The 13,248-nt window shown below is 44.8% G+C and overlaps 1 protein-coding gene and 1 long non-coding RNA gene across 2 annotated transcripts in view; one reads left to right on the top strand and one right to left on the bottom strand.

Moving 5' to 3' along the window:
• Nucleotides 1–278: 278 nt before the first annotated feature.
• Nucleotides 279–13,248, bottom strand: part of LOC111066654 (protein similar) — a 62,644-nt gene continuing 49,674 nt past the window's right edge. Inside the window, exons 12-13 of the mRNA XM_041591659.1 lie at nt 11,364–12,067; nt 279–1,934 (exon numbers count right to left, since the gene is read on the bottom strand). Of these exons, the coding sequence (XP_041447593.1) occupies nt 1,272–1,934; nt 11,364–12,067 (1,367 nt within the window). The 3' untranslated portion in view covers nt 279–1,271. The remainder of the gene's footprint in view (nt 1,935–11,363; nt 12,068–13,248) is intronic.
• LOC121403823 lies at nt 12,570–12,815 on the top strand. Its single transcript, XR_005967490.1, has 2 exons — nt 12,570–12,720; nt 12,779–12,815. It is a non-coding gene; the product is annotated as an uncharacterized LOC121403823 (long non-coding RNA).

Genomic DNA, 13,248 nt, shown 5'->3' with positions numbered 1-13,248 from the left:
TTTTCTGGTGTTAATGTTAAATGGCCAATGTTAAGTCCTATGTTAACGTTAGCGCGGAAATCTGAAATGTTCGTTTGTATGCAAAAAGTTAACTTGTAAAATATATTTGAATTACTTTTAACTAAGTAGCTGCACCAGGCCACGCTTCTCGGTGGCACATTATGGGTGCATGGAGGAGAAGTGGGACCCTTGGAAGGGACCGCTGAAAGAGATGAGCCCGATTTTTTTCCGTTTCATTCAGTATAAATAAAATGATGTACAGATTTTCTGCATGCAACTTTAATCAAAATGAATTCTATATTTATTTGGAAAATACAATATTTGAAATAAACAGTTTGAAAGCGTCGAAAGACTTGAAAATCTTAACTAAATGTATTTCTTGTGAATGCTGCGCCTTAAACAGAACTAAAACTAATTTACATAAAGAACCGGGATGAACGGGAAAACAAATTTGAAAAATTATTGAAATTGATCGACACAAAAGATTTAATTGATACAAATGCACAAAATATAACCTGCAGTTAAGATCAAAGAAATTGGATACGATACGATAGGCATTTGCTTAGTTAAAATTAATTTAGTTTAAATGTTTCCGCTACAAGTTTGTCGGTAGCACTTGAAAATGTTGAAAATTCGGACTTACATTGCTAATTACATGTATTGTTTTTTTTTTTTTAATTTTTTTTCTCTTTTGTAAAACGTATTTAAAAACTTTTTTTTTCGTCACATCTTTTGCACTTGAAAGTCATAACAACGAGTACAACCATCACCAAAAACGTCTTCGAGCCTTCTCAGCAAAAACTGTGAACATTTTTATCCAAGATATATTCTTGTTTGCTTTTTCTGTTTTGAAATTTGCCTCCTTCTTCTATTTATTTGTGTAGACTGTTTGCATATAGAAAAACATTAAGACTAAATTACATACATGTATATTCTTCCGTACTAGGCAGTTAACGTGGCTACAAAACTATTCAAATATGGTTAACCCTTCCTGTTTGTGTTTCGGTTAGCTAGGGGTCTGCTCTCGGGTGGGTTGCGATAGGGATTGGGGAGGTCAGGGGTCAAGGGTCGTGGGTCGGGGGACGCAGGCCGCGGGTCGGGGGAGTTGGCTGTAATTTTTATTTTCCCGCAAGGCTCAAAATCAATCTTTTGGTTTACTTCCTCTTTGATTCTCACTTTAATTTCAACGATTTCATTTCCCCATCCTGCACGCAAACACACATGCATAAGGTGCATGATAAACTGGGCGTTTTTCTTCCACCTCCAACACCCTAGGCGATCTCCGACCAGCCGAGCACCTGCTCCAACTGACTCTCGCTGAACTCGAAGCCGCCCTCGCTCATGATGTAGTCGTCGTTACAAAGGTCCATCATGGCCGGGGTATGCAGCAGGGGATTGCTGTTGTCCAGGAACGAAATCGAGGTCTTCCTGCTGGGGGCGCTGCTGCCATTGGGGCATCCTTCGGCCTCCTCCTCGCCCACCTGTTGCTGCTGTGGAACCACATCGAGAGGCGGAGATGCAGTCTCCCCCAGCCCAGTGCCAGTCTCGCTGTTGCTGATGAGCACCCTCTTGCGTGGTGATGCAGACGCTCCCTCGACGAGGCTGTTCTCGTCGATGCCGCTATCGCTGGAGGCATCTGTGTCGCAGGCCGTCAGGCCTGGTGGCACGGAGTCGTCCAGGGAAACCACTGACCCGGCATCGCCATCACCCCCGCCCGCGTCAGAGCCGCTGAAGACCGGCGACAGCTGGAAGTTGGTGCCGCTAATCAGCGGGTTGTGGTGATAGTTACGGAGCACGGCCGATGTGGAGGTGTGGCAGTGCAGAGGTAATCCGTACTTGCCGTAGCAGCCCATTGGGGCCAATTTCGGTCCGGTCTGATCCAGGCAATTGTCATCTATAATCATCGGCTCGGATACGTCTTCGGGCTCGTTAACCTACTTTTCATGGGGGGGCAGAGAAGAGCAGAAAATAAAAAGTCAATTAGTTAGAGGTTTTTCGTAGCGCACGGAACACAATTGCTGGAAACGAACACCAAGGATCGGTAATTGCGGTAATGTGACAAGTTATTTCCCTGCAACAATTTGTTTAAGTAAATGGATCGATTTTGCTTACACTGACTTACTGACTGTCTTATTATTAACTTACTGCTATTAATTATTAACGAGTTTCAATTACATTTACAATTACATCTTAAGGACCGCAGTTTGAACGTAAATTAATTTAAATTATCCAATTTGCAGCTTAATTACCCCCTGAATCTCTGACTCGTGACTCCCTGGAGCATATAACCTTTGACTTTCGACTGTTTCATTTCTATGCAAATGCCAGCGATTAACTCTATGAGACCTGGAGGCAAATGTTGTTACCTTCTCAGGCAACGAAAATTGTAAAATCGAGCGTAAAAACTGGGCTAAGCCACATCCAGCCGGGCCAGACCAGGCCCACCCAGGGAATTGTTTAAAGTCAAAAGACATGTACCAAAACAAGCCAAAGTCCTGGAGCCCTCCCGAGAGCGGGCATCAGCAGACCGCAGGCTCCGCCAGTGAAAAGCCACCCATAAACCCACAGCCCGGGAAACCAGTCGAAGGGTGGCCGCAATAAATCATATTTTAATGATGGCCCACAGCCGGAACGGAACGGGTCTGCTGCTGGCTGAAATACGAGTAGAATCCGGCGGCAGAGCTTTATTATGCTGTGCATCTTAGATTGACACACAGAACTCCTCCCACTTTCCGGGTCATAGTCCTAGTCCGAGTACGAGTCACTGTCTATTCCCCCAGACAGACTGACAGGAACTGGTGAATGGAATACTTATATCAGATTCGATGGCTGCCGCCTGAAATTCGCAATAATGACAACGGCCGATGACGAAGATAAAGTTGCCAAAAATTACCCTGACGGGGAGTGCTGATGTGGATGTGGCGACACTCCACGACTCGTGTTGGGCAGAGTGGGTTCAAGCGCAGTCTATTGAACTCCTCTTGGCGATGCTTTAATGGGGTTTTGTTTGTCTTTGATTGCAGCGAGTGGAGCGCTAATTGCTACAGTCCGACGGCAATTACAGACGAAAAGCGAAAGTGCTGTAAGTTGATCGATGGGCAAACAAATCGCGTGGGAGAACAAAGCCAGCAGCCAGCAACCAGCAGCCCCGCGCTGCAAGTGAAAGTCATTTCAGAGGAATCCATCGCACAAGGGTCTGTCTGCTCCCAAACATTGCTCCGCCAGGCATATCATCCAGCAAGACACATTAACAGCTGCCGCATACAGCGATAGGAGACACCCATAAACATATTTCCCTGTAAGTTTTTTTCGACGATGGGGCATCGGGGCGTATGCGTAACGAAATGGTGAAAAATTCTGATGGCACGCGCACTGCCCCCGAGGACATCGATGGCCGGGGAATAATAGGTTTATTGTTTGATATATTGTGTGGCATGCCATGCCCGCCGCGCACACTCATTCATGGGTATTGGCCTAATATGCTCTAATAAATTATTAAAGGCAATTGCTGCCACGCAGCACAAAACTATTGGAATCGGGGCAGAATCCTAGACGAAAGAAACGGGGCAGAATCCTAGACGAATTGTCCGCGGAAAAGGTTTCCGGCTCGGGCCTGCCATCGGGCATTACAATAATTGGCAGACGAAAGCCGTCAGGAGGAGCCTTCACTTCTGGACTCCGACTTTGATGTCGGAGGCTTTGCGAGCCTCAACTTTATGGCGGATTTCCCCTGCGTTCTGCTGAGCTGTGCAGCCGTTTAAGGCCATCTAATTGGATTTTTCTTTTTTATAGCACGGGCTCGCATCGCATTTCATCGACGCCTCTCTACGTGCCGCTGGAACGCGCTTTTTGGAGGGAGCCTCGCTTCGCCACGCCACGCCCATGGCAGCACACGAAAGTCCAATAGAAAAACAAAAGTAATTAAAGGCAAACTTTTCTTCCATTTCTGGCAAGTTTCTGCACAAAAATCTGCTGTCACCGCACAATAAAGGGGCCCATTTGAAGGCGCACAGCACACAGCACACACCACACAGAAAGAAGTAGGCAGCAAATGTCCTTAAAAGCCTGTGCGCGTGGGTGAAGGTACAGTCTCACTTGGCTGGCTGCCATCTTAGGCCTGAGCCTGGGCAGCAGTTTAAACTCTGGCCACTCTCGTTGCGTAACTTGGCCGGCAGACTCCTGGGAATAAGCCGCACTTCAATAGAAATTGGCTCCGCTGCCTCGAGTTCTCGTTTCGGTTTCTTGGTGCGTGCAGAAAAGGATTGCCCAGGCACCATAGATGGTCCCATAGATGTTTGCATTTTTCCGAGTCCTGCCTGAGTCATAACGAGGAGAAATTGAAATTGAAAACGGGAACCCAACCCACCTGATTGCCTCTCCTGATGCCTTCGAAATCAATAAGCAATAAAGTTGAATAACTCACGCGGCAGCGACAATGGCTGTGGCAGGGGCAGTGGCAGGGAGACAATGTGGCGCACACGTAATGCAATTGTCGTCAGGCATATTTCCCCTTAACAAGCATTGTGCTGTGATGTGCTTGCGTATGTATGCTATGATGGCAGATTGCGTAAAATTTAATTTCGTCACAGCATTCGTGTGTGACGAAAATTTGTCATTTGTTTAGAGGCAACCGAAGCGAAAGATTTAAATTCTGCCTGAAAGTGAAAACCCAAATCGTAAGACGAACCTACACGAAGAGAAGAGCGAAAGTTATCCGTGTGTGCGGCATACTTAAGTGCTCCTGCGGAGAGGCAAAAGAGGGGCAGAAGAAGACAATAATGAATTCAGATCCAAGTACTGCTACGAGGACCAAGGCACGACCAGTTTGGCCGACTTGATTAGCAGGCAGCATCATTTATACCAATCAAAAGATTTTAATAAATTGCCAGTCAGTCTCCCAGTCTACCAGTCAAGCAAATAGAGCACACAATAGAGATTAATCAATTCCCTGGCTGGCATGGAGTGGGAGTGTCCCTGTCCCTTCAATACAAATATGCCATGCTGGAGGGCAGGCCAAATATATGCACATAAATCGAACAGCGGCAAAAGAAAAGTTGTAAACAGACTACTCCATCTCCCTTGCCCCCTGTAACAAAATGGAGGTCCAAGAAAAACACAATTTTCACTCTTCGATTGGGGGTGGTGTCTTCTGTGCGGTTTCCCCCCTTCATCCTTGGAGGATTGGAGGCTTTCCGAGAGTTCGCTGGTGGGGTTTTGCTTTATTGTTTTATTGGATTTACTAAAATATTTATTAAAAGTTTATTAAAATACTTTATAATCCAGATATCATATCGTATCATATTCCATATTCCATATTCAGTATCGTATCGTACTACATATATATTCGCATGTATACATATATGTATGTATAAGATGTATATTGTATAGGTGTATATATGTATAATATTGCATACTTTGCGGCGTTTACACACTAGTTTCTGCCTTAGCACTTAGCCTTACGATTCGAGTCTAATTCAAGGCTAGTTCCGCTGTCTCTATGCTTCAATTTGCGCTACTTCTTGTGGGGATCTCAGGTTCAGGGGACAGTGTGGAGGTATTCTCGGTGTCTCTTGTTTGGTAGGTTTGTGTGTGTGTGGCATGTGACCTGTAAGCTGCTTACTGCTGTCCGGGACAGAGCCACTGACGGGGCACAAGTAATTGTTGCAAATTAACTGGCCTGCAAAGGCGAAAGGTTCAAGAGATTTGTTGGCATGGCAAATAAAAGTAATGCCCCATGAAAATGACTCTTCATTTGTTCGTGCTCCTGCGACGGGTTGCCACTTTGACAAATGAGTTCCCACTCTCCTCCGAGTCAGCCGAGTCAGGGCTTGCAGACGAACTCTTCTCAAAGATACAACTAAAGTGGTGCCTGCAACCTGTTGATACTCCCTTTCGAGCAATCATATTTTAATTGTGCATAATGCCTGCACAATTAATCAGCAAGGCAAACGAGAAGTAGAGGCCCCAAATGAACTTCAAATTGACTGGGGCAGGCGGCATCCCAGACTGGGTCTCAATCTTATCCATACAGCATATAGAATGTACATATGTAGCTACGAAGAGCATTAATCAAAATCATCCAGCCGCCAAATCAATTGCAGCGGGGGCACAAAGTGCTTGTCACCTCCGACGTGACTCTCTTTGAGTTTGACTTCGTCTTTGACTTGAGTTATGATGAGTCGGCTGAATCGAGAGCTGCCGCCGTGGAACGGAAATGTCATGGGTGTAGAGGGTGTAGTATGAGTGAGCAGCACCTCGCTTGTTTGTCTTTATTTGCTAGCCAAAAATTACAGCACAGCTAATAAAGTCGCACAATAAATCTGATTTAGGGATGGGAGAGTGGGGAAAGGTGTGGTGTGGTGTGTTGTGGTGTTGAGGGTGTGGTAGGGTGTACTAGAAGGAGGCTTATGCATGATTTATTTTCTCACAAAAATTTCACTAAAATGTACTTTGCGTTTCGTTTACTTTACTTGACTCTGAAGCATTTCGTTTTCGTTTTCCGAGGTATGTAGGTTTTAGGCTATAAAAATGACACAACATTTAGTTTACTTTAAGTTTACGTTACTTGCTCTAGATTTGGTTTAGCTTTTAAGATTTAATTTAGTTTAGTTTAGTCATACTTGGGCTCTAGTTTAGCTAATCCTTTGCTATAAATGCGAGACACATACAACAAGAATGGGAGGTAGTAAAAAACGATTCGCCTCATCCACATCCCCATTGGGGGTGGGATATAGGGCTCACTCGTATTCGTAATGGTAATCGTATTTGTATTTGTATTTTTAATCGTAATCAAAGGGTCGCACAACATTCACTAAGAGGTGTATTGAACTATCAAATGTCGGATTAGGTTTAGGTTTAGGCATAGGTGTATAGGGGTATAGGGGACTGACTATAGGTATACGGGGACTAGAGGTATGTGTGTATATGTATGTATATTTTAGTTAAATGTATAATGTCTTTGGTGATGCGCTGGCATTGACCTCCTTTACTCCGGAGGATACATATCATATGTATGTGTACACGAGGTAGTAGTATGTGAGTGCCGCACCGCTCAAGTCGGTCGGCCTACACGATCGTACTGTACTTATGCATGTACTGAGGTATATGTGGTATATTTGTGGTGTTGTATGTACTTTCTGTTCGATTCTCGATCTCTTTGCACTCCGTCTCGATAAAGCTATCTTCCGCCCATTTCTTCTCTGCTTTCCATTTCCATTCCGATTCCCACTCCCTTTCCTATCCCTGCTCTCTATTTCCTTCTCTCTGCCATACGTAACGCGAAAAATTCAACTAAATGTGGGATGGGGGGGATTGGGTATTGGGGATCATTGATCGTATAAACATATGAAGTCGTTAATGTTAATGTTATTGTTATCGTTAGTCGATTCAAATTTGACTTGCTCTGGGGGTCGTAATACTATCGTCTCGATATCCTATCCCATATCTATTATTATGTAGATTAGTGGATGTCCCTATAGTTCTTTAGTTCTTTAGTTTTTATTTTAGTTAAAGCCACATCGATTAATTTTGAGAGTTCTCTAGCTTACTTTCGGTTCTCTGGTGTTTCCTTCCTTCGAATTTTATCCTTTCTTATATATGTATGTATGTATTTACATCTCCCAGGGCTTCCTGCTTATATCTATGTATAAGTTTCGAGTTGTGTATATAATTTTTGAGAGTTTTCGGCTCACAGTCTTTTCGGGCTATAATAATTATTCAAATATTCTCAAATCCGCCTCGGACTCGGACTCGCCTCGAGCTGGATCTGGATCTGCATCTGGATTTAGCTCTGACTAAATGATTATCGAGAGGAATACATATAGGTATGTATATGCTAATTGTCTGTATATATGTATATGTACGGTATTTGTCTAGTTAGTTTCTTCTTCTTCTGCCTAATGCTACATACAGGACTCAAGGATTGCTTTTCAATTTTTCTAAATGTTAAATGTTAGTGTGTTAGTCTCGTCTCGCGGATTCCTGCTAACAGTATAATTTCCTATAATTTCTGAGCTGATTGCGAGAGAACACGCTTGGCCTTCATTTTGTTTCGTTGAGAGTTCTTTGATGGCTGTTCCGTTCCGGAGGTAGTTTCGGTTTACAGTACTGCGAGTGCCATGAGGTGCCCGCGAGGTAGTTTCGGTTCGGTTCGGTTCCGATCTGTCTGTCTGTCTGGCAATTTCTCCTATGAATTGTTCTATTTCGACCAGAGAAGCCTTCTCTTTGAAGCCTCCACAAACAAAAAAGCAGCACAAACAAAACACATAACAAAGTATACAAAAAGCAAGAGAAATAAAGTAAATGATGCATAGAACGCCCCTAAGTAGGCAGCAAATATTTGCCCACGCACACACATGTCTCGCAGGATAATGCAAATTGGCCAGGGTCTGGTCCGGTGCCGGTGACAGTCCCCGACAGCATGCTGCAAGTACCGCAGCCAATTAGGGGAAGCGGACGATTCATTAGTGCAGGCCTTACCAGGAGACACCACCGCAGCCATGACGCACAAGTGCTGTGTGCCGTGTGTCAGTGCCTGTGCCTGTGCCTGTGCCTGGGCCTGGGCTGGGAAGCTCGTGTTTCCCATAAAACCAGCGGAGCAACCCATCCCGGGCACCCGAATATATAAGGGACACGTGCCGCAAAGCAGAAACAGAAACAGAAAGAGAGACTGCGGCTGAGGCAAAGAGAGTTGGCGTTGGCTCTCTCCTTCGGCCTAAACGAAAAGCGAAAGTCAAAGTGAAAGTGAGAGCGATAGAGAGTGAGAGTGAGACTTAGCGGAGAGCCAGAGCTGTGTCAGCTGTGTGCTCCAAAAAAGCAAAATAAAACAGCCAGAGGATAGACACAGATGAGAGTGGGAGTTGGGGCGTTGGGAGTGGGCCTAAGAGAGGTGCAAAATCAATACGGAAGGGAAAATCAAGCGAGAATGCGGCACGCGCTGGAATGCTAATGTGCTGCCGGGATCTGCTGGGCATGGAATCCGAGAGAATCCCAGCTCAATGGCCTGACTAAAGTAGTGTCAATCGTGTAGGAGGCGCTCTCCTCTGACATTTTAAATTGTGGCAGGAAGGGTGACGACTGCCGCAGGGGCATGGCAGGGGAACGGGAAGGGCAGTTGCGTGTAAATTTGTTTGCCTTACACTCGTACGACTGTCTGTATACTAGTATTTGCCATCTGGATATTTATAATTTTGGATTCGTTTTCGGGTGCTGGCTCTGGAGGGTGCTCAATCCATCTAGAGGGGGAAAATGTGCGTCAGACACGACAAGGCCTGGCAGGGGCCAGAGGCAAAGTTAATTAAGCTGGTAAGCAAGGGAGAGTGAGTGCGGGGGCCTCACGACACAATAGGTTATTCGTTGTGTAATACGGACCCCGACCGCTGACCCCCCCACTCGTCAGAGAGGCATGATGTATGTAGGTCAGTACGTGGCACAGTGTAGAAAATCAATAAAAGGTTTTTAAAATATTCAATGGAAGGAAAAATCAAAACAATTAAAGTAATAATATACATAAATATATGTATAAGGTTTTCTGTTTTTTGGAAAAATCACTCCTTCGTTTATGTGTGTGTATTAAAACGCTACAAATAATATAAACAAAACAAAAGGTCTATAAACTAAATTACAAACGAATCAAAGGCTTCGGCTACGCGGTATCCAAGTTGGAGTCGGAGTCGGAGGCCAAGTTAAAGCTTCAGTGGCGACCCGAGGTTTGTTCTATATACGCTCTATTACTTTTACTATATACTATATATCGTACGTATCTATATATATATATGTATATATATATATATAATCCGTTGAGTTGTTTGACGAGGATTGTTCTTTTAATTGCTAATAGTTTATGTTTATGTATTTTTATATATATATCATATATTTAGACATATATGTATATAGATAAGGGTATAGGTGAGGGTGTGGTGTGTTTGTGTTTGTGTGTGTCTGACTTTTCACTAGAGAATTAGTGCACAGAATTTGTCTTCTAGCTTAAAGTGGGTTCTGTTTTCTTTTCTTTTGTCTTAGTTGTATTATCTAGGGATTTTTCACTTGCTTCCTCTTCTTTTTTGTACGTTCAGCGCTCGAATTTCAATGTTCAATTTTGTTACTCTTTTCGTTTCACAAATCTTGACAATTTACACAGTTTTTGTTACAGTATTTTCATTCTTCCAAAACAAACAAACAAACAAACAACGAAAAAGCCCAAAAATGAATTCGAATCAAACGCTTCCTGTCTCTGTCCATCTCTTTCTATGACCTGTCTCTATCCTCCACTCCCCGTACATACTTCTTCTGCCTCAGTCCAATTGCTTTGCTTACACATCTAACAAATTCAGAATTCTTCGAATAAGGCAACAGAAATTATAAGGATCAAAGGATACAATACAGGGATGATCGATCAGATCAGCCAGAATCAATCAACAATAATCAAGAATTAAGAATCAGAAACTCAAACAAAAAAAGCAAATGCTATCACAGTAAAAAACTTAAAGTTGCCATATTTGAATTTATAGTTTACAATTTTATTGCAATTGTTTTACTCATACGTCATCAGTTGCGCTTTATCGCTTAATCGCTTTAGCGCATCCCCTCTAACTACGTCCGGAGTCTGCGATCTGTCGATCCGCCGTGATCTGTGATGCACTCGCGGTGGATCTATCAATCGCTTTGCCTATGTCTACGGTTTTAGCTTTATTTTATGTACAACAGAATAGTATAGTATTTATGCTCAACAGAACAGAGAAGGTATAACAACATGCTTATGGCTTATGGCTTACGGTCTCAACTTAAAATGAAATCAACAAATCGCGCGCCAAGCTAAAACTTAAAGATTAAAGATACACGCGATACATCCTCGTCATCTCATCTCATCTCACCCGCTTCGCATCTGCATCTGCATCCGCATTCGCACTATTTTAAATAGTCTACAAATTTATAATTTTAAAGTCCACGCTGCAGCTGCAACTGCAGCTCTTACACATCTAGGGCTATCATCTAGGGCTATCGTCTATCGTCTATCGGCTATCGGCTACTTCCTAGGTCTAAGGACTACACGACTATAACGCCCCCCACTCTCACTTGAGAGGTTTGTTTTAGTTTTATATAAAATCGATCCATTTACAAAGACAAATTGTAGAAATGGGCTTGTCCGTGTGGTTTACGAGTAACTTAGCAACTCCTTGGATTAATCATAGCCTTGGCGTTGGCTTCGGGTTTGGGTTGGCGTTGGCTTCCATTAGCTAATTGAGAGGCGGGTGAAGGTCTCTGGTCTGTGGTCTCCTGACTCTAGAACCTCTAGAGTCTGGAGTCTAGACCTTGGCTAGCTGCTTCTTGGGCCGCATTGGCACAATGCAGTAGCCGGCACTTACATCACGTCCGCTGACGAGAAGGTTCTTCAGCACCGAGTTCGACTGCTGCTGGAGCTTCTGCTGCTGTTTGCCCTCCGCCGTCTGCTGCCAGCGCTCGCCGGCTGCCCTCTTGGCCGCCAGCGTCTGCTGCTGGGCCGAATCCTTGCCGATCAGCTGCTGCAGCAGCTGCGGCGACTGCACGTCCAGGCAGAGGGTGCCGCTCTTCAATCGCTTTGATTCCACTTGGTTCCCCTGGCTCGCTTGGCTGTTGAGGTGCCGCTTGTTCCCGTGCTGCTGCTGCTGCTGGGGAACGAGGGTCTGCAGCATAGCTGCCTTTCCGAGGCGCTGCTGCTGCTGCTGCTGCTGCGTCGTTGTCTGTTGCGGCTTGCTCTCCACCAGGCGAATGGTTGCCTTCGTGGTCACTGGCGCAATGCTCGCTCCATTCAGCAGCTTCATGGTGGCGGCGGGTGCCTGCTGCTTGGCGGTCAGCATTAGCTCCTGAAGCTGCTCCTGCTGCTGCTGCTGGTGCAGGATGCTCTTGTTGTTCTGAATGGTTATCAATGGCACAGCATTCAATATGATGTTCTGCTGCTGCTGCAGCTGATGCTGTTGGTGCTGCAGCAGCTGGATGGTCGTCACCTTGCAGGGGGAGGGCGAGGCGGCCGGACTAACGGCGGCCTCCGCCACGTTCATCTGCAGCAGGTCCCAGCAGTCCAGATTGGAGGCTAAAAGAATCAGGCAGACATTCGTTAGCAAAATTTATATACATACATATAAGATTCCCAATGGAAATGGAAGGGGAAATGGCGGTGGTGAATTCTTGTGGGATGTCGAAACATGCTGCCTAATCCCTGCCCCATCCCTGACCCTGCTGCCCCTCTCCTGCCTCTTGCTCCTCGATTCAGAGACAAAATTAATTCCTTTGCCCATGACATTGATGCTAATTTAAAACAATAATATTTTGCCTGCCACCAGGAGAGCCAGAACATTTCGCACATAAATAATTGAGAGAATCTTCTGAATCTGCGGATACATACATACATATATGTATGCAGCTGTATCTGTGTATTTGCTGCTGCCTTTGTCTCCGTATCTTTCTCCGTGTATCCACGTATCTACTCGAATGGAATATAATATAATAGAATAGATACAGTTTTCTGTATCTATGAGTATGTGAGAGTGTTTGCGAGTGGCATAAATCAGGCAGAGATTAGCCAAAGGTGGAAATATCACAAAGGCCTAAAAGGCATCTCCCACTCCCCACCTGCCTGTCACATCTGGAGGCACTTGCAGTCAATACAGCTGACAGGGCCATGGGGCTGTGGCAGGCATCAATCAGGATGGAGACGGACAGACCCTCCCCTGACATGTGTCAAAGGTAAGAGAGCAATGTGTGAAAATTACGCAAAATCGTTTACAAAGCACTTTCCCTTCAGAAGAGCCGCGACTGCTGCCCAAGAAGCGAAAGAGACCCAAAAAAACGGGGCAATGGAATGGAAAAACTTGGATCCACATCAATTAGCTCTCCCGCAGCTCCCCCTCCGTCCAGCCACAGTGACATCTTCCGCGACACGCAACAATATTTCTTAAAATTTCCCCCAAGTTTTCTTCTATTTTTCCTCCTCTATTTTTACATGTAGGCGTTGAAGTGCGTGTGTGGTGTGTGGTAGGTGGTGTGTGGCGTGTTTCAGGCTATATTCGTGTGTGTGCGTTGGCAGCATATCATAAAAAATAAAGCAAACATAATGTTTTTTTCTCTTTTCTGTGGGATATTTTTAGTCAGGCAATGCCATAAAATTAGGCCTCTCCAAGTGCAGGAGGAAGCGACAGTTTCGTGGAAGAATCCAGCCCCCAATCTATTCCCCTTCCTATCTATCTCAAAACATGGACGGATTTTGTTTTCGTC

Source organism: Drosophila obscura, unplaced genomic scaffold (genome assembly GCF_018151105.1).
Source record: "Drosophila obscura isolate BZ-5 IFL unplaced genomic scaffold, ASM1815110v1 contig_150, whole genome shotgun sequence".
Classification (NCBI taxonomy): Eukaryota; Metazoa; Arthropoda; class Insecta; order Diptera; family Drosophilidae; genus Drosophila; species Drosophila obscura.
Note: the sequence above shows the minus strand (reverse complement) of the source record. Positions and strands in the feature narration are given on the sequence as shown.